Genomic DNA, 25,421 nt, shown 5'->3' on the forward strand with positions numbered 1-25,421 from the left:
ATTAGGGTGGCCAGGAACAAAGAAGGCAGGGTTCCTGCACCTGAAATAATTGTGCATAAGCAGGAATGCCAGCGGGTGTAGTGTATCATGCAAGCGCCACCTGCTAAAGTTGCCTCTTCTGCACAATTATTACCAGTGCAGAAGTCCTCTTCTCTTTTCTGTATGCCCACTCTAAGTATAGTTCCAAAAGTTTACTACTCAATTCTAACAACTGCATACATTTTAAAGGTGGAGCAAGGATACTTTTCGACAACATGTTCACCACTTGGTGAAGTGTGAAATTGCCTTTCAAATTCTTCTGGTGATGCATCAGTTTTGATGGGATATCAATTCTTATACTCAGATCTGCTAGTTTGGCACAAAGATAGTTCTGGGCTGACCACCCAAGAATTCATCAAATGAACAGCATCCTCTATACTCTCTCTATGCTCCCCATTCTTTCTTTATGCACTCAAAGTATAGAGAAATTAGAAGGAAGCTTCAGATTTTGGAAGGATCAACAAATTGCTTCTGATTGGGCAAAACAGCCACAGTTGTTGCTAACTGGTTGTATGTGATTCAGGCATCCTCTCCCAAGGGAGATCTTCTGTTTCTAAAATATCACTTTTCCCCAGTAAGTAAAGCACACTATTTTTTAATTGGAAAATATGACAGTCAAAATTCTTCCTCCATTTGAGCCACAAGGGCTGAGATAAAGAAAGACAATTTTTAAACCTCAGATTCTGTACTGAAGGACCTACACCAGAGGTCCTACTATGAAACAGGCAGGAGCACAGTGCCTCTCCTATACACAGCTGCCAAGCTGAATTCAGGAGAGAGGGGCATGTTGAAGGAAGCTCAAAACACCCACAGCCCTTTTGCTGTTGTCCCTCTGGACACTCCCCAACTGCTACAACTCATATTATTAGATGAGATGAACTCTGAGATAAAAACATCAACTTAGACAGCAGTCTTTATTCAGGTCACGGTACAGAAATTGCACACTTCAAGGCATAACCTCCAGTAAACTATGGAATATGCTGCATTCAGAAGGCAAAGAAAATTGTCTGTGGCTAGGCATATTATGTGAAAAATTAATAGGCATCATCTGTCAAACAAGCTGTCAGGATGGCGGAGAATGAGAATTATATTCACTTCAGCATATATTTAATTCAGAATCTCAGCTATCCACCTGGTTTCCTTTTGCACTATTCCTATGCAACACATGGGATGCAATCTTATACATGTTTACCTGGAAGTAAGTCTCATTGACTTCAGTGAGGCTAACTCTGCTGTTATAGCACTCTCTTCAGGTGTAGCTAAAACAATCCCTCTTAGCAACAGTTATCAGCCAATAACTGTTTTTGTGTTCAGGACAGGTGACAGATGGTAAATATTAATACAATTCTGAGGATGTAGCTTAATTATATTTTATCTGGATGCATTGTGGGTTCATATTGAGAAAATTCCTAAATGCACTAGATCCTCCAATAGGAGTACAGCTCCAATTTTACCTACTACCACCTACATGAAAAAGCTCCTTTCGTAAAATAATAGTAAATGTTTATAAAATAACATACAGCAAGAGAATGGGGAGGAGAGAAAAGTCTGTCTCCATTAGGTTAAGTGAAAAATACTGATGTCACAACAGCTGAGCTTTTATGTATCAGCAAACCCCATTCGCTTACGCACATCAACTCAATTTGACTCAGCTGTTTTCTATCACACTCTCTCAATTTTAAATTACTGTTCTCATGAGTCATGAATGGAAGGAATAAATGATTTAACTCAATCGGATAAGTTTGATATCAGCATATATACCTGTGGAAAGGAGGCACTGCTATAAAAGCAGCATCCTATTCCTTTGCATTTGATTAGGGAAGATAACTGTAGATCTGATTGTCATTATTCAAACAAACAATAAACTGGGATTTGGGCAAGGCCTTTGTTTTTCTTCTATACTACTTACCTGGAGTGATAAATCAGCCCTAATGAAATATTTCCTCCAAGATATGCTAAAATCTAATGCAGTAAACTATACAATTTAATTGACAACAGGGTGATTAAAAGTAAAGGAGAGTAGGGTTACTGTATTTTTAACAGTGGGTCAAAAAGAGAATGTCGACAAGCACAGCTTTCCTCACAACTGCATGACAAGTGACATCTCCCAAATTTTCCTCTTCTATATAAGTGTGAAACAATATAGACACCCTTTCCTCCTCGGCCTCTGGTCAACCATGTCCCAGATCAGCAAACAGGGCCTAATCCAGCTCCCAGCAAATGCCACCTGCCAATCCAGAAGCAAGAGGAGCAGATTGTGCCACAGCTATTACAGATGCAACTGGATTTCCTGGCAGTCAGAGAGGTTGAGGGGAGTTGGCTCATCATCCCTGATCTCCTCCTCAAACTAGATAATGACCAGTCATGTACTCTATAAGCATAAAGCTGGTTATTTAATATGATGCATTATCATATGGACAGAGTTGCCTAGAAAACTATAAAAGTCCGCGTACATTTGGCTACACACTGACCACTTGTTACCTTAAGGTATGAGCCTTATCAGAGTGGCACAGGGTCCCTTCTGAGTTTGGTACAATGCCAGGTATGCTTTTAGCTTTAGAGAAATGCTGGCAGCAGTTGGAACCATTATTAACAATAGAGGAGGCACTGCCTCCTTCCAAACATATCTTTAACCAGAATACAGAGACAGCATGCAAGAGTGAAACTTGGCTAAGCTTGAGGAGCCAACCATATAAGCACAAAAGTAGCAGCATGCGTATTCTTAAATAAATAAATTTAAATTATTTATTTAAGTAAATTATTAAATAAATCCCACTAGTTCAGTGGCCTAAGTCTCAGGTAAATGCATACAGGATTGCATCCTGGTGTGAAAGGTGGTATGAGGTATGGAAAGACCATCCAAATAGGGTTATACAAATATTCTTTGTCCCATTAAGCACCCCAAACACAAAGAGTAATACAATTCTTGGGAAATGTCTTCAGCTTCCTGAACTTGCACATGTTTGAAAATGCACACTTGCACAATTGTGCAAAGCACCCCAAAATCCACATTTTCACACTTTTGCCTATGGGGAAAATATATATTTCTCCAAGTAGGGACTAAAAAAAGATTCCTGTGTTTGGAAATGCAAATGAGGTAACACAAGCCTTGAGAAAAACATCAACAAGCTCAAACATGACACGTCTGTCCATTTCTAGGCCTCAGGAAGAAATATAGAGGGAAAGAAACTTGGATGTCAGCTGAATTTGGCAAAGTTCCATTACTGGGTTGATTGTTGCTTATTGCATGTTTTGACAAAATAACATCAGACTTCAAAGCTCTAGGGAAGAAAATCAAAAACATTGGGGCCCAGATAATCTCCTCAATCCTACCAATATGTGAAAGAAGAACTGATAGGGAGAGAAAAATGCTTCAAGTGAATGACTGGCTACGATGGTGGTGCCGTAAAGAGAGACTTGGATCCTGGGATCACAAGCTAAGTTCCTGGAAGATGGGCTGTTGGCAAATGATGGGCTGCACCTCACAAAGAACGGAAAGCATGTGTTTGGCCACTGCACAAAACAGTTCATCGAGAGATCTTTAAACTGAGGCACATAGGAAAGGGAGATGTGCAGCATGGCATACCATCACCTGACAGAGACTTGCATATTTCAACAGAGAAAAAACCTCAAGCAGAGCCTCCCAAAACAGGGCATCCTACCATTAGGCTCCCAAAACACACAGGAAGAAAACAAGAGCAAAATGAACTTCAGTGTCTATACACCATGCCTGAGTATGGGAAACAGACAACATGAACGTGTGCCCATAGCACACGAGGGTAATTATGAGCTTAACGGAATAAATGAAACTTGGTGAAATGACTCACACGAGTGGAACTCTACAAGTGATGGATACATCCTGTCCAAAAATAAGGGGGCAAAAAGGAAGGTGGAGCCACACTATATGTAAGAGACACATATTCCTGCACAGAAATACAAGAAGGGGAATGTAGTAGAAGCACTGAAAGCATCTGGCTTAATTTAAAGGGAGCAAGGAATTTAAAAAAAACATATTGGCATTGGTTACCTACCACCCAGTCAAAAAGAGGACAACCTTTGAAGTGCAGCTTACCACAGTTTCCAAGAAGAATGATGTAGTCTTCATGGGGAAATCCAATTTCCCTGATATGTTTGGAGACAATTTCTGCCAAACATGGCCCCTCTAAAAGATTCCTGACACGAGTTGCCAACAACTTACTCCAGCAACTCAATCTTAAGGAAAAAGGAGTCAAGATGTGGTCCCCATCTTCATAATAGGGGGAAAAAGATGAACTGGGGAACTATAGACCAGTTCATCAATCCCTTGGAAAATTCTGGAGCAAATTATTAAAAAATCAGACTGAAAACACTTTGAAGAAAATGCACTGATGAGCAGAAGCCAATATGGATTTCTTAATAATAATTCATACCAAATTAACCTAATCTCATTTCTTGACTGGCCAACCTTCCAAATGGATAGTGAAACATTGTGGACATAATCTACCTCAACTAGCAAAGCTTTTGACATGGTGCCCCATGACATCCTGATAAGCAAACTAGGAAAATGTGGAGCAGACTAGATGGAAAAACTATTTTGTGGATCCAAAATTGGCTGTTAAATTAGATACTAAGAGTTTTCATCAATGGCACTTTCTCAGACAGGAAGGAGGTAACTAGTACGGTGCTGCAGGGTTCAATACTTAGACTCAGTGCTCTTCAACATCTTGTTCCCCTATATTCCTCCCTAGGCAGACCTCATCTGCAATACTGTGTCCAGTAACGGGCACCAAGATTTAAGAAAGATGCATTAAAATTGCAGAGGAGGGCAACAAAAATGATCCAGGGTTTGGAAACATTGCCTTATGAGAAGAGAGGATTAGGTATGTTCAGCCTTGAAAAGAGAAGACTGAGATGGGATATGATATCCTTCTATAAGTACCTCGAAGGCTATCGCAAAGAGGAAGGTCAGGATCTCTTCTTGCTGACACCAGAGTGTAGAACATGGAATAATCAGCTCAAGTTGCGACAACCCAGATTTAGGCTAGAGATCAGGAAAAGTTTCCTAATTGTCAACGCAATACAACAGTGGAACCTGTTTCCTAGACAGACTGTGGATTGGCCCACACTAGAGACATTCAAAAAGAAACAGTCAGCCATCTGAGTGGGATGGTGTAAATTGGTGTCTTGCAACAGCAATGGTTTGGACCTGATGGCCTTCTTGGCCCCTTAACTCTACTATGATTTGCAGAATTCAATTTTACTATTCATTCACTTTATCTTATATGTTCTTGCTGTTCTGGAGGGTCTATTTGAGTTATATTCTCAAGCCATTATGTTATTGTACCTGTGTGCATCTGTTTTTAAGAGTTTTTGGTCTGGTAACTTACTGAAATACTGATATTGTGCTATTAAATTCAATTGTTACTGAAATATCTATTAAAATCTGAATGCTGTTATATATATTGTTGTATTATTCCATTTATAAATGTAAACAATAATAAAATATTCCATGTTATTTGAAGTTTAAAAATGGAAGCTTAAATTCAAGAAATTAAAACAGATTGTACATCATCACACAAATATATAATCCCTTTGCTGATCACAAGGTCCTTAGGCTGATAATTACTAATATGAAAAAATAAAACTGAAATTCCAGATACTGACTCCCTTTGTTCCTATAGGCATGCCAAACAAGGTCAGCTTCAACTAATATTCCAGCTTAAACAAGTTGGCTTGCTCTAATACTAACAGAATAAGTTCATTCAGGAAGAACATAATACAAAATGGAAAGTTAGAATGAAAATACATGCCCAAGACCCAGCTAAATGTACTCCTTTATCACAGCTCAGGACAGTTTCTGTCCCTTTCGCCCTTTGCTTGCTTACATACAAATGTTTTGGTGGCAGTCCCAAAATAGGTAAAAAAAGGCTACTTTTCTGAAGAAACCACTGTAGAGTGAAACTTGAGATGATTTAGATATGTCAGCAAGGAGAGGCACATTGCTTATGCTTCAAACGATCTCTAATTGTTTCCCCAAGTATGACTGAGTTACCAAGAACAAAGCAGATACCTGAACCAAATAGGTACGGGAATGTCTCAGAAGTGCCCCACTCACTGCCTCTCAAAACAGTGTGAAGCAGTGTGAGTGGAGCGTGTCCATGCAGGCCCTGGGGGCTATGAGAATATTAGAGTGTCATCATGCACACCAGCTCCATTCGTGCTGACTTCCTGTGTTCCAGGAGACCTCCCACACAAGGCTGGGGATCCGGAGAGCCACCTTACCTTCAATGCCCGGACTTTCTTGGCCAGCAGACTCTCAATGTCTCCGGCCACTTTTTCCACTATTTTATCTGGGACGTTCTCTCTTACTTCAAATAGGTTCTTTTTCTCATCGTAGATCTGTTGAAAGAGGGTAAGAGGAAGAGAAATGGGTATTTTACAGATCAGCACAAACCTCTGAAATGTTCGAAAAATGTCTTTAAAAAGGGGGGCACTGAATTCCTTCCTGTCTAAGCCCCTCTATTCAGAGCAGTATTTGTGCACTGAAAAATTTGTTCAAGGATATTCCTCCTTCCCACTATGAAAATGTACCATGATTTACTGGATTTCACTGAAGATATCTTTAGCAATTTACCCCATTCCGCTGTCTTTTCACTGGTTTAAAAAAATAGGCTTATCCTCCATATTCTGGCCTCACACAGGGGCAGGGGGGAGTAAACAAATGCATGGCTGTGAGAAACTCAAATACATGACAGCTTCCCATATAGTATCCTCATGAAATGGAATTCAGCTGAAACGATATTCACCAACAACTGCCACAAACCAGCTAGTGCCAAGTGTGAAAACGAGGTCAAAAATGCTCCTACGGAACAGAAGGTTGCATTCGAATGCCTGGTCAGCTTGTTAACCCCTCTGAGATTTTCAGCTTTTCCTTTATTCAAATCATTTCCCCACTGTTACAAGCTGAGCATGCCACACAGTCAGAAGCCTTTGAAACTGAGTTTCTCATTTTCTCAGGATATTCACAAATTGCCCCCAAGCCTCAATCAGAACTGCATTTCATAAAATCCCACATATGCCCAACCCAGTTGATGAAAACTAGCCTACTGCCCCCCTCCCTCCCACTGTGCGTCTAATTCAGTGGGTACAGAGACAAGCAGCAGATGGTGCATGGCTGAAGGTGGTGGCACAGTCAGTGGAGCTCCAAGCAAGGCACAGAAAGAGACTGATAGGTTCAAAACACTGCTAAGGAAAGGGAAAGAAATGTTTAGAGTGCATGCATGCAAACAGTGCAACAGGAATCTGCCTGCATTATTAAACTACACAGCACCTGGGGCTTTATTTGATTGTGGCCACTTCAAATACCGTTGGAGCAAATTCAGAGTCCAGTGCAGGTTGGGGATGGAAACCCCCTGGACACCAGAGCAGCCAGTCCATTCAACATGCTAACAGACACTACCTACGTTGTTATCACAAGGCTCCAGAATTAATTGGCTCTCTTTTCATTTATATCTGCTTGAAAAAAAAAAAAAGAAATATACACAAGTTTTCTATAAGTCGTTTACATAGCAGATCATAGAATCCTAACAGAGAGGCTGGAAAACATGAGAATCAACACACGGAGGAGCAACAAGATTGCATCCACACTTACGCTCAGTTCATCTCCACACATTGGCTATAACTTGCAAGGGGTGTGTGTGTGTGTGTGTGTGTGTGTGTAAGACAGAGGGAAGCTTGTAAAATATCAAGCCTACACACACCGCACTCTATGCACAGACCCTTCACTTACACACTGCATCCAGTTTGCAGAGGTCAACCTGCCTTGAGGCGTGCATGCAGGCAGAGAATAGCCAGGTAGGTGAGTACCACCCTGTTTCCACACCCTGCATTTATTCTACATGGATTGCTCCCGCATGAGGAGGACTACTGTTTCAGCAAACATGAAAGCTGTCTGAAATAGTACCAGAAATAGGTTTATGAAGAGCACAACCTCAAGCAGTTCGTGGAAGGATACAAATGCCCCACATGGAAAGGTTTTTTCATTTCCTTTTTCTACCTACATGCCCCTTCTGCCCCTTGTCTCAAAATTGCCTTTGACCTGCTACACAGAATGGCTGTTCAGCAAGCAGCAAGCTCCATCCCAATAATGCAAAGGCAGCTGGAAGTGAACCGATGTGCCTGCATACTAAATCCGAGTCCTCACCCCTTGTCTTACAACAAGGTATGGAGGGGGAAAAGCTGTTAACACCAGAGAATGGAACATAACTGAGTCTTATACTCTCTTATGTCTTCTCCCTTCCCTTCTCTTATTATTCTTTGTGTAGGCAACAGCATAATGTGTTTTGAAGGCCTAGCGATTCCAGCTGAGCAGCAGCAATTAGGGAAGCAACAGAAAGGGAACACTCTAAAGAGAAAGTCAGAATTTTCCTATTATGAAATGACAAATCTCTCTTCATTGGTCCTAGCTGGCCTTGCCCTTGAAAAACAACTATGGCATATTTTGTTTTGGCCATATCAAGCTCTAGTGCTTGGGACCTTAAAGGGAGAGTCCAGGTCTTGGAAATTATCAAACATCACTGGAACCTGTCAGCCAGGGGACAGTGATGAAACATGGTGCCAACCTTAACAGAGGAAATGTCCAGCTATTATATTATCATAGTGGAATATACCCACATTGCAAAATAGATTGTTGTTATTTAACAGCCAATCAACTGGATCCCAACACAGAGAAATGGCACTGAGTGAAAATAGCCAAAACTAACACAAGCATGTCACTAATCCTACTCCTTAATGTGACATTCCACCTAAACCCATGAAAAGTGGAATTAATAGTTGCTGTATGCGCAGGCTTTCAAAATGTGTTTGATACAGTCCCTCACAATTATTTAAGGTGATAATATAAAAAATAGATTGAGACAATCTCCAAAAGGATCTCTCCAACCTGTTACTAAAATGGTAAATAGAGTTCAGAGTAGGTAAATCATTCCACAGCTGAAATTATTTGGGCACTACTGAACAAGATGCAAGTGTGAATGTCAATTATCCTGTAGAAGGGTCAACCACTCTAGCACCATGCTAGTCGCATTTTCTGGCTGTGCCCACTTTCCAGGAAAATCAGCATGCCAGCTACCACTCCTGGTGTTGTGCTAGAATAGTTTACATTAGTGCAATGTAATTTATGCTAGCAACTGCAGCCCACTGGATCCCTAATAGTTCTTATTAGGGATGTGTAAGAAACCTGTCTGGAGGAATGAATCCATAAGATTCCCTGGGCTCAGCAGCCCAGAATCCAAGTTCCTGGTGAGCATGCCCAGTGTTTGTGGGGTGCTCTCCAAGAATGGAGCCCCACGCACTGCACAAGCAGCGACCCTCTTCCATGCCTGGCACTGCCACTGCCAGCTGCGCCCCATGGGGAAGAAGGCAGGCCTCTGGGAATGGGGCCTGGTGTGGCTACAAGCAGCACCTCTCTTCCATGCCTGGTGATGCTGCTGTTGGCTGTGCTGGGCACAGAAGGTTGGTTACAGGGAATGCCACCTGGCATGGCCACTCACAGAGCTCCTCTCCTATATCCTGCAGCTGCTCTTTGGGTGGCTGCACCTGATGAGAAATGCCATTTGCACAACCGTGGGACCACCAGGGTCCATAGACTTCCTCTTGGCTTGGCTCATTTTGCAGGCCTGGGCTGAGCATGAGAGGAAGTGCACAGATGCTGAAGGGATGGATTCCAAAAGGATTCATGCTAACCCTAGTTTCGGGTAAAAATGTGGGTAGAGGATTAAACAAGTGTTTAAAACACCTGAAATTTCAAAACATTTGTATAACTTTTACTTCTGCGAAATGTTGTAAAAGCTTGTGGCAGTTTTCCAATTCTCAACTTCTAAAAGCCATGTTGAAACCTACTAAGCCTTTTCTCAACCAGCTGTGAGGAAAAACCTTCCCGGGTTCAAAGTGGCAATTCTTCCCCAAAGAATATTATTTTCCACAAGATCCTAGGTCAGACTTCTAGTTCAAGGTAGCCAACTTTGTGGGGAAAGGGTCCAGGGACCACTTTTGGCCCCTTCTCCACAGACACTTCTCCACAGGGTGCCCTGTGCTCCATGCCCCCTTCATATGTTGAACAGACCATCCTTTGGCAAAAGCTTTTTATTCTCCAAAGTACATCCAAGCATAATCACCACAGAATGAGTCTCTGAGAATGCACAAAGCAGTTCATTGAACCCAGTCGAGCAGTTACTTCTGAGAACCCTCTTTCTGGAGGCAGGCCAGCCTCTTATCTGCACGCTGCTCCTCCAGTTGGATGGCCCTTCTCTCCTGACACCACGTCATGGAGTCAGGAGTTGTACCAGGCCTGTCCAGCTCCTGGAGCTTCTGTCTCACACCCGCTCCCAGCAGTTGGAAATCTGGCTGTTCTCAGAGTCCACATGAAAACCTGGAGAGGGCAGCCTTGAGGTAAGCCCCTCTCTTCTCCCGTCTCGATATGTGGAGGCCCAGTTTCCCAGGGTCCGTCCTCCCCATCTGAAGAGTCTGAATCTCCCTGGCCTCAAAACTTGCACCAAATACAACTGCATCTTTCATTCCCAATACCATGGGATGCTTGGGAGAAAGGGGTGGAGGCAAGCTATGCCATGGTGCTTTAAAGGGTCAAATTTAGCTGAATATGAGTCTTTCAGAGTTTTATAGCACAAGCATGAGATTTTTTTCTGGCTAAGTTGACAACTCCATGGGAGGTTCTGGGGGAAAGGAGCAACCTGTGGGCCACATGCTGTCCCTACTTCTAATCGAGGAAAGCCCAAATTTGCAACATATTTGTAAATAGCTGTATAATTTACAGAAGTGGAAGTGGGGTTGAAAATTCAACTGATATTTCAATTTTTTCCCATTCACTGGGAAAATTAAAATGATGGGCAGCCCAGCCCTATACATATTTTTTCAGAATTACCTCTGACTGATTTTAGTGGGGATCATTCCCAAGTAAGAAGGCCTTGTACTGCACCTGAGTTCAGCAAGTTGTTAATGGGTTAATTCTATATATACACAGATGATCTGAGTAAGCAATTTTTGCCATACAGAAAAATGTTTTTTTTTCCCCTACCTCTTTTTCAAATTCACAGAATAACAGATTGTAATACATTTGAATCATGCCGTGCGGAAAATAGCTTTTAAAAATAGGATTTATTGTAACAAAGCTTAGACTGTAATAGCTGTTGAAGTTGAGGCTAACCCAAAGGGTGTTCACAAGCCTTTGTGACCTCTCTCAAAGCAAAACCACACTGGCCATTCAGTACAGGCTACTTCTAAGTATTTTGACTTGAAAATATAAAATAAAAAAAAATCCTTGGGTGACAAACTGCCTTCTTGCTTCCACTTATTTTCTGGGACTTCTGCATTTTTCACCTTATTAGTAAAAATGGGCTTTCTACCTATTTCTTGTATTCCATTTCAACTGAACATCAAAGACACTTTCTAAACCTGAAGAAAGGAAATAGACCCCCCCACCCCAACCGCCACACGTACACACACATATCTAACCCCTGACACTGGATAATCAACTGTTGCCATCACCATCTTATCACCAAGAGCCCTGTATGTGGACCTTTAGTCAAAAGGAGAACATTCTAGCCACAAATAAATAGCCTTTAGAATCAGAAGAGATATTTGTCATTTTCTTAAATTAAATAACAAAAACATACAGAAACCTTTCTTAGTTTACCTGCCAAGAAACTGTTAGGGGTATAAAGGAAGTGAAAGTCCCTACACACAATGACCTGGTTCGCACAACATAACAACCCATCCTAGATTATCAGCCATGGTATTTTGCCATCTCAACCTAGCACAGTTTCTGCAGGGTAGCTTATTTTTCACAAACCTAGTTTGCTTTTGGGTCCTTGATATGGTGGCTTGTTATGCTGCCCAAACCTGTCAGAGCAATTTTATCATGAGTTGCCAGGAACAGGTAGGAAGCCACTCATGCTACGTGGCAAAAACACCTGCTATTTTTTGCAACCTTGCTTGTGCTACTGCAATCCTTCCTCAGCCCTTCACAGTGCCCTCCACTCCTGCCACTACACTGCAAATATCAAGATGCGACAGTGGGCAATGGTGGTAGCTGCAAGTAGGAACGGGTGCTGGGGGCCAAGCACAGCTGGAGAAAAGGTGCTTTGCCAGGCAGTACTCTTGCTTCAGGGCAAAATGAAGCTGCTCACCAGAGAACTGACAATGGAAGTAGGTGAGAAGCAGGGAGGAGAAGGGAGGACCAAAATAGTTGGAGAGAAGGCATTTTGAGAGTGGGTACTCTTATTTCGGTGTAGCCTTTTAAAAGGCAAGATCCAAAACAGATGAACTGCTTCAACAACTGACTGACAAAAGAGGAATATCAGTAAGCTGGGCTAAGATTTTGTGCTGTTGTACAACAGCGACCATCCCACCCAGCCAAATAAGTAGATTTGGCACAAGCGCGTTCCTGTGCTCACACACGAGGGCTCTGAAAGTTAATTCCATATGTTGGTGTGATGCAGTGAGGCAGGGAGTCTCCCTCAAGTAGCCAGCGATCCCGGTGGGCCGAGTGCAGAAAGGGCGCTGACGCAGGGCCAGAGGCAAGAGGGGTTCTGCTGCAGGGCTCCTGGGATGCCTGCCAGGACTGGCAGGAGACCGAGTGGGGGCGAGGGAGGGAGCACGCTATGGCAACCACAACCATCTGTCAGGAATACCATGGGTTGTTCAGTCAACTCATGGAGGCTTATTAGCAAGGTGATGTGTAACTCAGACCATGGGAAGTCACTAGCACAAGCAAAGCCCAGATATGGGGGATGGGGTGAACGGTGAAGTTTTTCAGGGGCAAGAGATCCAGGGGAGTCCAGCCAAGGCTGTAATTCCGATGCCTTGAGGAAGAGACTTAGATCAAGGCTGCAATATGTGGAAATTTTCCCTGTATTTCAGAATCAGTAACATCCTGAAGAGCAAATTTCCCAGGCCTTCTCTAGAGCAGAAAGAATTTGCTTGTGCACTTGTAGTTTGTGAGTCAGAGACTGATGATAACGCTCGCTCATGCTCTCTCTCTCTCTATCAAAAACTATAAATCTCAGAATCCCACGTGTACAGGCAGAGTTGGTGGGAAGTGCATGAGACAAGATCACGGTGTGCATGGGGAAGAAAGGCTGTGCTACCAAGTTGCACTGTTCCTCTCCTCATAAAATGATGCTTGGTCCCAAACTCGAGTAGTCATGTTACCCACGGAAGAGGTATGGGGCAACCTGAAGCACTCCAACTTGCATCAGCCCCAGACAGTACAGTCAATGCTGAGGGATGATGGGAATTGTAGTAATCTGACACCAACAGGAAGAGTGCAGGTTTCCCATCATTGGTTCAGAATGATCAGTCAGATTAATTGAGGAGGAAAACCATCACTTTCATGCCCTGCTTGCTAGATGCTGAGGGCATCTGGCTAACCTCTGCTAGAAACAAAATGCTGGACTGGGACTGCATAGATGTAGCTGATTGATGGTGGACATTCTCCTGTCTTATTCTGTCACACCTTGTGAATCCACTCCAACAGCCAGTGGTATATATAATGCTTATTATCCAGAGCCTCCTCAAAGGTGAGTAGTAGAGGTGGAGTTCAGCATTTCAGACAAAGCCAGAAAAAGTACAATTCCCATTTTGTGCTCATTCCCCTACTATTTCTAATGTTCTTCCATTTCATTGTCCGCTGCTTATATTTCTTGGTATGATTCTAATCACAGTGCTGTCTCTATTACATGAACAGGATGCCAGCTTCTGTGTAGCATCAGGGATAATCAAGCAGGCAGTGATGGGAGTGACATAAGGCCTCACTGTCAGCATCCCAGAGCAATTTGTGCTGTCAGGAGTACGTTGCATGGAAAGCATCGTATGCACTGCAGTGACAAGGTGGGGTGTGGGTGGGCAGAAGGATTCAGCACAACTGAGATGGAGGTATGGGGTGTGAGGAGGGGATGGGATGGGATGGGATAAGAAGAGAGGGGCTGTGTAGGCCAAGGAGGCAATGGGTGAGAGGAAAGGGAAACAAAAGCAGACAAATGCATTTTGGAGAAATGCTGAAGGGGGACAAAACAGTAGGCAGTTGAAACGGCTACAGTCCAGCTGGTGCAGTTTGAGACTGGCAGGAGAAGCACCATTTCAGTGCTATTACGTGCTATCAGCCCAAGCTGCAGTCCTGTTGCAAGCCTTCCAGCAGAATCAGCCATGCTGCTCTAAGATGCTGGCTGTTCTCCAATCGCAGAGGGGAGGCAATAAGCCCATTTTTGACAGGATGCACGTGTTGCTGACTCGACAGCTATGTACTAGCAAACAACAGCCCTGGAGAATGAAACTGAAGGCATCTTACCATATTTATAGCCTCTAGTATACCCCCAGATAGAAACCCCTGGTCCCACAGAGCTACAATGCCCATAAAGAGATAAAGCATGAAGGTAGCAGGGAAGCTGGCATTACAAACTCCCTGTGCTCCCTCACCCACCTTGCAAGCAATTTTCCTGCTACCTGCTAAATACCAAACAAGCAAGCAAAGATACAAAAAAGCCACTGTCCTAGCAGTTCTTTGCAAGAGTGGAGTGATGAAGTAAAGTGTGTAGTTAAGCTGATCTTCAGGGACAGCCAACCCTAATGAAGCAAGCAAACCCAAAGAACAAAAAGAATCCTGCAGCCCTAATGAAACATCACTGTAAAAAGTAATAACCAGTGCACAGGAGAAACAGAAAGCGTCAGGTTTTTCTTTACCTAAAAAACACCTCGCTGTTTCAGACATAAAGCCTTTTGCTTAGCTCTTCTGACTCCTTTTAGTTTAGAACCACCAATAACAAGGTAATGCAACTGTCATTTCTTTGGTTGGGTAGGAGAAGGAAGGGCCAATGTCTATGTGCATATATATTTAAATATATACAAATCAGTATTTTGCTCAGTGACTATTGTAAGACTGACCTAAGAGCACTCATTGAGCAGCAAAAACTGCAGTAGATCAATTTAACATGTCACCAGATGACAAAACATTGCCTGGGCCTGTGGAAGTGTCAGTCAACAGTACCTGGATTAACTGTGTGGTCAATTGCTCAACACGAACGGTGAACGCCATGCCTGAGTGCACACAGAGGTGGTGCTTTTGTTCCACCCATGTGACCCTGCACACTAAATAAATGGAAATAGTGAAAGGAAGGGTTCAGGATGTGAGGAGGAGTTCTGCGGTTCAGAAGGACCCGCAGAGGAAGTCGCAATGCAGCCTGGAAAATGCTGAGAGTGGCAGTCCAACTCACCTGGAGGGCACCTGGTTGAAGAAGCCTAGGCAAATGGAAAGCCCAGCGAATTAACAGCTTCGGTGGCAAGGACAAGGTCCTCTGAAAAACCTGGGCTTCTGGGGGAGACTTTTTAAACAAAGTTTGATGACTTTGTCTGTTCCCCTAGTTAGAAGTTATGATCCATGTCGAGAGTGGGGGAAATGCACACAAAGAGCATGATCATTTGGGCCAAGAAGAGGCTGTTCTGAACAAACTGCTGAGAAATTAAAACTTAGGCAAACTAAGTAATCACAGGACTACCCACTGCGTGGCAAAAACAACATTATCCACATCCAAGGCAAAGGGATCAGTCTGCTTGCAGGCAGGGAGCATCTATATGGAGGAGATAATAAATCGGAGTAAAATAAAAACAGCCCAGTGATGGCTGAGCATGCTCAGAGGCCATACACTTTTGACTGGCTGTTGGGGATAAATGGAAAGCTGGGTGGGCGGTGGAATGAATAGAGCAGGTCAGAAGCAGGAATGTTGGAAGAGGGGTACTCGATATTGCAACATTACACAGCAGGTACCACTTATTTATAGGATGATTCTAGATTAGTGATAAATGAGCTGCTTAAGACCCTTGGACTTTTAAGGAAGAAACTTATTTTGTCTCAAAGCTCTTTCTTGGAGGAACTTCTTTTTCTAGCTGAAAAACCACCATTTTTTCCAAGAAGTCCTTACAATACAGATCTGTAGCAGTACAGGATCTATTTTTTAAACAAAACCTTCTCATGGGAAACCTCACTATCTTTTTGGCCTCCAACCAACATGTGCATTTTTCTGATGCTTTGAGATATTCATAGAGGGCATGCATCATTTCACCTCATCACTTGCAATATGGCATAAATTAACAATGAGTATCCAGCGGCTCTCACAAACCATCACTGACAACCCCTAAGCTCTATGCAGCTGTACAAGTATCAGAGATTCAGAGCCACAGTCTCCTAAATAATGCTAAGTTCCATGAAGTGGTTCACCAACAAAAGTTTAAAGCCCACCTGCCAGCTAGAATGGGAACAACAGCACTACTGTGTTTCCCCAAAAATAAGACCTAACTGGAAAATAAGCCCTAGCATGATTTTTCAGGATGCTTGTAATATAAGCCCTACCCCAAACATAAGCCCCAGATAAGACTATCAGCCAGATGGACGGGGAAACATGGTAGTACGTCTGTTGCAACATATGGCAGATGTACTGAATTATAAAATAATAATGTTAATATATAATTAAATATAATAAATGATATAATTGACATTAATACTTAAATGATAATATACATTATAATTAAATAGTTGTAAATACTGAAGCGGGCACCTTTGGATGAGAGGTATACGCCTATGTAAACAGATGAACAGGACACTTATTGCCAAATGACCAATCAGAGTACAGACACAATGCACGAATAACGTCAATACGTCATGTGTTTTAACAGACGTACTTAATGCACGGATGCAAAATGAAAGATGGGTGCAAAAATAAAGAGCTATTCTGTCAAGTACAAAAAAGGAATCATGGAGGACTCTTGGGGCAAGAATCTTATGGCTTTCATTAAAAAAATAAGACTTCACCTGAAATAAGCCCTAATGTGTCTTTTGGAGCAAAAATTAATATAAGACCCAGTCTTATTTTTGGGCAAACACAGTAATTATGCAGCTGAGTTGTTTATGCCTGAAGATTTCTTTGGTCTCTGAAGATCTACCCCCTTTTCTAGCTAACAAGCCCGTATCTGCTACTAACTCATCACAAATTTCTACAGAGGTGAACTGAAATTGGCAGAAGACCACAATGACCAAAGAGCTTCCCAGGTGGGGTTGGTGTCGCAACCACCCTCTCAGCTTGCAGTATTATATAAGCATATGACACAACACTGACACCTGTATGCAAAGATTCAAACCTCATTCCCTTCAGACCTTCTCTTTGAACTTTCTGTCCCTATAAACCTTGAATCTGTATGGTAATACAGCCCCACCCTATGATCCTTACCTGCAGCTTCTTCCCAGCCTAACAACCCTTTTTCCGCTTTTCACATGTGATGACATACCTGTCTCCCAGTGATGTTTCTGGCCTCTGTGGGTTTGGCCCTAGGTAGCAAATGTTCACTGGCTGACTTCCTTTCTGCTTCTGAGCACAATTCAAAGTGCTGGTGCCTACCCTTCAAAGTCCTCTACAGCTTGAGACATGAATACTTCAATGATAACTTGCTCCTTTATGAATCTGCCTACATGTAACAATAATGTCAGTAACAAGTGAATATCAAGAAAAGCCTAAGGCCAGAGCTTGATTTTTGTGTGATGTGTAATTCATTGACTAGTGTGTCATCTACTGTATCTTAATCAACCAAGCTGCCCTGCTGCAGCATGCAAAGTTGGGTAATTCTGGAAAAATGCAAATACCTTCCTAACTACCAAATCTCTTCCCCAACCAAAAGCCTTTGGAACAGAGGGTGAGTTTTCAAGTATCTGTGGCCAACCTGGCAGTGATGCGTCCCAGCCACAGAGTGTGCTATCCAGGGGGCTCTCTGGTTGTTTACTCGTACTTTTCTTGGACGTCAGACCTTTTTAGTTAATCACACCTTTTTAAAAAGATCACTGACATTGATTTCATCTATTTTTCAGTCTGCTATGTTTGTTATTGCTTTATTCTGGACCATGTTTTCTGTTTTGATTATTAGCTATTATTTTTTTATTATTATTATAACATTTCTATGCCGCCCCTTGCCGAAACCTCGGGGCGGCTTACAACATGATAAAATACATTGAAATACAATAGTACATAATAAATTACCATTAAATACAAAAATACAAAAAATACATTGATTTACTACTGTCCTGATAGTTCTCATACTTAAGAGCAAACCATAAAAAACAAATATGCAGTTGCCTGTAATACAAATATGGCAACAGCAGAGATTACTGCAGTGCCAGGGAAAGTGATCTCATTAACGATGTCTCATACCATACTTATTAAATGTTAATGATCTATAAGATTTTGATGCTGTCCATCAGTTGACAAGAAATTTTCCAATTTACGATGGAATAAAAACAGCAATACAACAAAACAGAATTAAGAATTGTTTAAAAACAATCCACTAAAGATAAAAACGATACATAGAACCTAAAAGCTAACAGCCAGGGAAAGAATACAAGTGGACTGACAACCAGGGATGACCCTTCTCCAGCCAACAGCTGCTTCGTCTCCAATGGGGACATTCAGGAGAAAATCCTAATGCACTGCCAGGTTGACGGAGTCCAGGGGATACAGGGTGGACTGGTTGCCTCCCTGCTCTTTCCCCTGAATCCCCTAAACTTGCCTGCTGTCTTTAGGTGTTGCTGTCTTGTGGCGACTATTGAAATAAGCTTCAGCTGCCAGTCTGGTTGGCTTCTGTGTGAGGAACAAGGAAGTGAGTGCTATATTGGCCATTGCCTCACACTGCAAAATGACTTTAGCTGTTCCAGCCCAAGTATGATAGCTAAGCCCAGCCTATCTCTACTGAGGAAGGATCACAGCTGGCATGCCAAGCTTGTGCAAGAAGTTGCGCCATGTCATGAAGGTCACTTAGCCTTGCAGCTGGCTCCACGTACACCCTCGCTAACTACTACTGACCTGATCCTTTCGCTGAAATACAACCCTATCCCGAATGGGTTGAATCCTGCCTCCTTGACAAGGTGAGCCACCTATCAAGCAGGAGCATGTAAAGATTGAGCTTTACTTTGTTACACTTCTTTCATTACTAATTTCAAGCAACAGTGCAGCACTTTCACAGTCCAAATGTAAAAGAGAGATAAAACTGAGTGCCGCCCACATACTGATGTCACCCAGTTACAAACCCTCCAGATTATCTGACCAGTTGGTTTCATGTAGAACAGGAGTGCGCAATGTGTAAACCTCCAGATGTCTTCACTTACGATTCCCATCAGCCCTAGTCAACATAGCCAACAGTGAGAGATGATGGGAGCTGTGGCTTTGACGTACAGGTTGCCCACTGCTAAAAAGCATGGAGCCCAGAATGAGCCTGGCTGGATCCCATGCCATAGGCACCAAGGGGCCAAACTGTAATCTTCCAGTAACAACTTCTGGAATCAGCTGTCAAATGGATATGGAACTGCTAAAAACCCCAAATCTCAATCCCATCCTGAAGGATACCTTGGCTGATCTTATCAAAAGCTACTGATGCCTCTTTGTTTCAATTTGTAGAAGGGAAAGATAATACACCAAAAAAAAGTTTATATAGTGCATTCTGCCACTGAGGATATCACACATGCTGTTCATTTGTTTGGGTTCAAGACCAACCCCTTAATTTCACCGTTGGTCAAACTGAACACACACTGTATGTATAGGCAGGTGGCCTACCTGTGACTGTCATTCTTCAAGTGGTATCTGTGCATTTACACCTATGGTATCTGTGCATTTACGCCTGCACAACACCTAGAATCAGGGAAACTTCAGTAACTTCAGTAGTCCCCACTCCTATGGAGTCCACCATGGGCCCCTGGACTGAGGGATAGGTTAGGAAAGGAGGAGCCACTCCAATCTGGCCTCAATGTCTGAGAGTAGGAGAAGAGATGGTAACAAGTAGACAACAGCCAGCAGGCGAGTTGTGTGAATGCAGATGACCACTCAAAGCACAAGAGTGACAAATAAGCAACCTGCCTTTCTTCTTTGTAGTGTCTGTGCATCACACATTTGGGTGACTAGCGAGCTTACCCTGCGGAGGATGGAGAGAGGCTGTCATCAGTTGAAGACAGCAGAGAGGATGGCTCTGCTGAATACGTAGTCCTGTCTGGCAGGGACACTGAGCTGGCAGTGCGTCATGCATGTGGATGGTGTGGACCAGGTGGCAGCCTTGCAGACATCCTGCAGGGAGACTCCAGCTAGGAGGGCTATGGACTCAGCCTGGGCATGCATGGAGTGGGTGCATGGGCATGACTCAAGATGAAGGCCTGCCATCTTGTACGTGAGGCTGATGGTAATGGAGACCCACGTAGAGTTGCTCTGTGATGAGGCAGGATCCTTTATGTTCTGGCTGTTGTATCAGATGAAAAGTATGGAGGAGTGGTGGAGTCACTCAGTTCTGGCTTTGTAGGAGGTGAGGGCCCTCCTGATGTCAAGTAGGCGGAGGGCAGCCTCTATGAGGGTTGAGGGGCTGGCAAAGAAAGCATGGAAGATATCTTGGTTGAGGTGGGAGGATGAAGTGACCTTGGGCCTGAAGGCCTCCTCAGGGCAGAGGGCTGCTTTGTCCCTGGGGAAGGTCAGGTATGGAGCATCCACCCATAGGGCGGAAAGCTTGCTAGAATGGCAAGCTGATGTAATAACTAGGAGGAAGGCTGTTTTCTAAGACAGGAAGTGCAGGTCTGTCATGGCCAGGGGCTTGAAGGGCCTCTTGGTAAGAGCTTGGAGGATGATTGACAGGTTCATGCTGGAGCACAGGGGTGTGTGTGTGTGTGGGGGGGGAGATGTTGTGCAGTTTTTCCAGGAATCTGCATATTAGGAGATAAGTAATCATGGAGGCCCCCTCAATTGGTGGGTGGGAGGATGACATAGTCTCCAGGCAGTTGCATATTGGTGTTGATGGCTGTTGAGCTGCCACTCGTGTGCGTCTAGGATAGTGTGGCTTAGGGCATTGACTAGGCTGTTGAGCTTGCCTGCAATGTGCATGGCTGTGCTGGTGATGTCCCTGGCAATATGCCAGTCCCAGAAGGTAAGGGGTAGTGTGGTGAGCGGGATAGAGCACGTGCTTCCTGCTTTTTGAGGTAGTACATCACTGTTGTATTGTCTGACTCGATCTGCACATGCCAGCCTCTGAGGGAGGTCTTGGAAGGAGATCATCACTTTGTGGATGGCCAGGATCTCTAGGACATTAATGTGGAGCCTTGCCTCTCGGTGGTCCCAGGATCCAAGTGCGTGCAGGTGGGTGCAGTGTGCTCCCCAGCCCATGCTGGAGGGTGACTGAGGGTTCTGTGGGGACAAAGTCTACTCCCCTGCTGAGGTTACGTGGGGAGGACCACTTGAGCACCCTCTCCTGGAAGGGGAGTGGAGGGCTCGGGGTGATGGCATGAGGGTCTCCCAAGGCATGAGTGAACCATAGTGGCAGTGGTGCCATGAGAAGCTGGACCACTGCCACGGTGGCACCCATGTGATTCAGAAGCTTTTGGATGGCATGAGCTGTGTTGGAGTCCCATGTTCCGATGTCCGTTTTCAGAGTGCATGGTGTTGGTACTCTTGGCTGGGCAGGACAGCATTCAAGATTGTTGAGGCCAGAAAGTCTCCTATGAACATGATGGACTGGAAGGGGCAAACGATAGATTTGTTGTGATTGAGGCACAATCCCAGGTCCTACACGAGTGAGCAGGTGGTGCACACTGATTGCAGAAATCCTGCCTGGAGTAGGTGACTAGGAGTCAGTCGTCTGTGGTGAGGCACAGTCCTCCTCCCAAATAACACGTTGCTACAGAGTTTCTTTTCACAAGGCTTTATTGTTACGCGTCTCTACTGTGGCACATCTCTGAGTTCACCCAGGGTGAAGTGTCGAGCTCTAACAACTCTCCGTCTCCACCCTGCGTATACTACTTTCTCTTCCACTGACCAGAGGCAGGGTGCTATGATACCGTGCTTTCCAATGCTCCTCCCATTGCTCCATCAACTGAAACTCCTGCCTGCAACCAGCATCGCCTCTTCAGTGGAAGGGACCTCTATATCTGACAGACTGCTCAACTCCTGGTGTGCACCCTTACCAGATCCCAAGTCCTCCCCCTATTCTCCCATTGGCAGATCAGGGTTCTCATCAGCCCCAGCTGCCAAAGCCAACTCCTGTTGTGCTCCCCTTCCCCATGGGCTGGCTGGCTGGCCTTCATCTCCACCCACCTGGACTAATCCTCCTCATCCCTGACCTTGACCTGATACTGTCATTCCAAAACCCCTTCATCTTCATTGTCTGGACTCAAAATCCCATCAAAACTATAAACTGGTTCTGGTACCTTTTCCCTGTGAGCACTCACAACAATATCCAGGTATGGAAAGACCTAAACTCCTCGCAGCTGCAGGTAAGTACAAACAACCGCCTCGTGAAGACCCAGAGAGCAGTGGAAAGACCAAAAGGTTGAACAGAGAACTGGAAGGTGTCCCTTCCAGCCCAACTGGGAAGCTCAGGAAATGTCTGTAGAAGTGATTGATGGTGACCTGGAAATAGGCATCTTTAAAGTCAGTGGAAGTGAGCCAGTCTTTCTGGTGCAGAAGTGGGAGGATAGTCTGCAGGGAAGTCATTCTGAACTTCTTGGCCATGATAAATTTATTGCTGCCTCTGGGGCTGAAGATCAAACTGCATTCCCTGTCTTGCTTTGGCATTGTAAAGCAATGGGAGTATAACCCCCAGTCATGGTCATGGTGGATGCTCCCTATGACCCCTTTGGAGAGAAGGGCCCCTACCCCCAATATTAGTGTCAGGGAGAGAGGGGCAGTCTTGACTGTGCTGATGAGCGGGAGGATGTCAAACTCAATCCTGTAACCATGATGAACAGGGCCCACAAGCCAGATGTGATTGCTTCCCATGTGGGGAGGAATCAGGAAAGGCGACTGTCCAAGTTGCTATTGATGCAGTGGGGAAGTAGAAGCCACCAGGGGGACCATCAGTACTGGCATCTGGTGACCTCCTGACACTTCATGGGTGAGCGAGGGTGTGCCTGCATACCTCCCGTAGGGAACAGCACTTGTGAACCGGCTGGGGGATCGGCATAAAGGAGCCTGTGAGTGGCAGGAGGAGGAGCTGGCCACTTATGGTGCTTGGCTGTTGGAAACCCATCCTCCAAGTTGCTGATGCCATCATAAAGATGTGTGAGCACGAAAGAGGAGGCAACTAGTGGGGCCATAGAAAAGTTGAGTCAAAAAATATAGGAGAGTAGTGAGGTACTTAGCGGCAGCAGAGGGGTGAAGGATTCCTGATCTAATGCTATGGCAGTAAAAAAGGACCTGAGGGAGTGGGCAGGGACCTCTCCCCTGTACCTCCCAGGAACCAGAAGGGGAAGGGGTCCCAGCCCCACTCAAACTACTGAAGTTTTTCCAATTCTAGGTGTTGTACAAGCCCATACAAGTGATGCACTGAGACTGCGAAAAAGAAATGTTCCTGAATTGTTTACACAAATATGTAGATGTTAATAGTACAGACACAGATCTAATGTGCTGGAAACTGTACCAGACTGAGAAGGTGCTAATTTCCCAAAGCAATTTACCATGCTTCATAAATGTTTGTGGACAGAAAACTCATAAATGGTGCATTTATTAATATTATTGTTGTCATTGTTATTATACAAAATTACACTGGCACATTACTGCTGTCATTAGAGAATGGTACTGGTCATTTCTTCATTATCTCCAATAGTTCTCATTTCTTTGTTTACTCTCTTTGGTTCAAATGGTGAGGTTTCCTCTTTTAGTTAATTTTTTTTTTTTGCATCCAGGTTACTGTCCAATACACAGATGAGCTTGATGAACCTTAATAGTCACTACAATGTGAAATAACACTAAAATACAAAGATACTTATTTAAGGGGAGGCAACCTCTTGATGTACAGATGTGCAATTTCTGAGAGCTTTCTAAAGAAAACTTAGGAGAATTCAGGTCACACATTCAGAGCAAACAGATCAGATATTACAGGGTATGTGCAGATGGGGAAAAAATTTGATTTGTGTATTCATTTCATTTCTGTTCCGGCAAATAACCAAAGCTCCCTGAGTGATTCACACCAATTCATAAAAATATAAACTCAAAATACAAATACAAGGAGTGTATTTCAATGCAGAAAATTTAAAACAGAATTAACACTCTGAGCAGTTAAAAAATCAATACACCAAACCCATAATAAAAAGCTCCTATGTACCATTAGATGCCTTCAGAGAAGGGCAAACTTAATCTGGTGAAATAGCTTTTGTATAACCTGAAGTGCCTTATCCTGTCCAATCTTGGAAGTTAAGCAGGGTTGGGCCTGGCTGAAATCTGGATGGGAGACTTAAATGTTGTGAACTGCCCAGAGAGCTTCAGTTATGGACAATATAGAAATGTAATATAATGATGATGATGATGATGATGATGATAAGGATCACAGAACTGATGATTATACTCATGCACAAAGGGGAAGAGGGAGCCAGACACAAGTCTGCTGCAAGCGGCACAAACCAGAATTGCACCAGATGCACCCGTCCCCACAGCAAACAGACATAGCTTTAGTTTCTACCTCTGAGTAAGGCCACATGTGGTAAACTGAAAGAGTGGAAACATTGCTGAGTTACCTGTGCATGGCTAAGTCTTGATTAGAGTTGAAATTAAACATTCAAAGCCACTGCTGAATTCCATGTATTTAACAGATTCACAAAATCTTTCAAACCCCTTTGAAAATGTTATGTCAATGAAGGAATGGGTTTCTGGAGATTACTGTACATTTGTTAAATACATTTATTAATTAAATATTATTTTTCTAATTAATTAATTAGTTCTGTTTTGAAAACTGGTGAATGGTGACCCAGTTCCAACCTACCAAACCCTTTTTCTCCATTCAACACCACTACTTACAGACCCTTCATTCTAGGGGCTTTCCTACGTGAGGACATTAATTGGCTAGCTCTATGTTTGGTTTTTATCACAGGGCTGAGATCTAATCACTACACAAGGAGTATTTCTTTTCCTGCTTTTTCCTCTACATAACCTCTAGACTGAGTTTTGGTATAGTTGAACAGTGTAAATACATAAGAGGAAATTGTACTTTCTTTTACTGTTAGAAATAATACTCCATTTTCATGGTTAAGAAACAAAACACTTGCAGAGGGTACTCATTCCAAAAGAATTATGATGTGTCACAACATCATCTAATGAACTCACAAACAGCAGTGAGTAGGGAATGCCACATGCACCAAAAAATGCCACATGCACATGGAGAAAAGGTCTGGGGAAAAGTGAAAGGCTTGGATGAGGTTCAGGACAGCAATCCCCACCAGCACAATTCTGAAGATCTCCAACTGAATCCTGAGCCATGCAAGCGCCTGGCCTCATATTAGAAAACTGGACAACCTGGGCAAATTTTCTTGGCTTCATGGAGGCATTTGGGGGCAC

The 25,421-nt window shown here is 43.6% G+C and overlaps 1 protein-coding gene across 2 annotated transcripts in view; it reads right to left on the reverse strand.

The window, feature by feature from the left end:
* The window catches only part of CACNA2D2 (calcium voltage-gated channel auxiliary subunit alpha2delta 2), a 658,873-nt gene that overhangs the window by 478,723 nt on the left and 154,729 nt on the right, over nt 1-25,421 (reverse strand). For both annotated transcript variants that reach the window (XM_044451244.1, XM_044451243.1), the window contains exon 3: nt 6,301-6,417. In XM_044451244.1, the coding sequence (XP_044307179.1) occupies nt 6,301-6,417 (117 nt within the window). The remainder of the gene's footprint in view (nt 1-6,300; nt 6,418-25,421) is intronic.

The sequence above is a fragment of the Varanus komodoensis genome, unplaced genomic scaffold (genome assembly GCF_004798865.1).
Source record: "Varanus komodoensis strain SLA01 unplaced genomic scaffold, ASM479886v1 scaffold6_2, whole genome shotgun sequence".
Classification (NCBI taxonomy): Eukaryota; Metazoa; Chordata; class Lepidosauria; order Squamata; family Varanidae; genus Varanus; species Varanus komodoensis.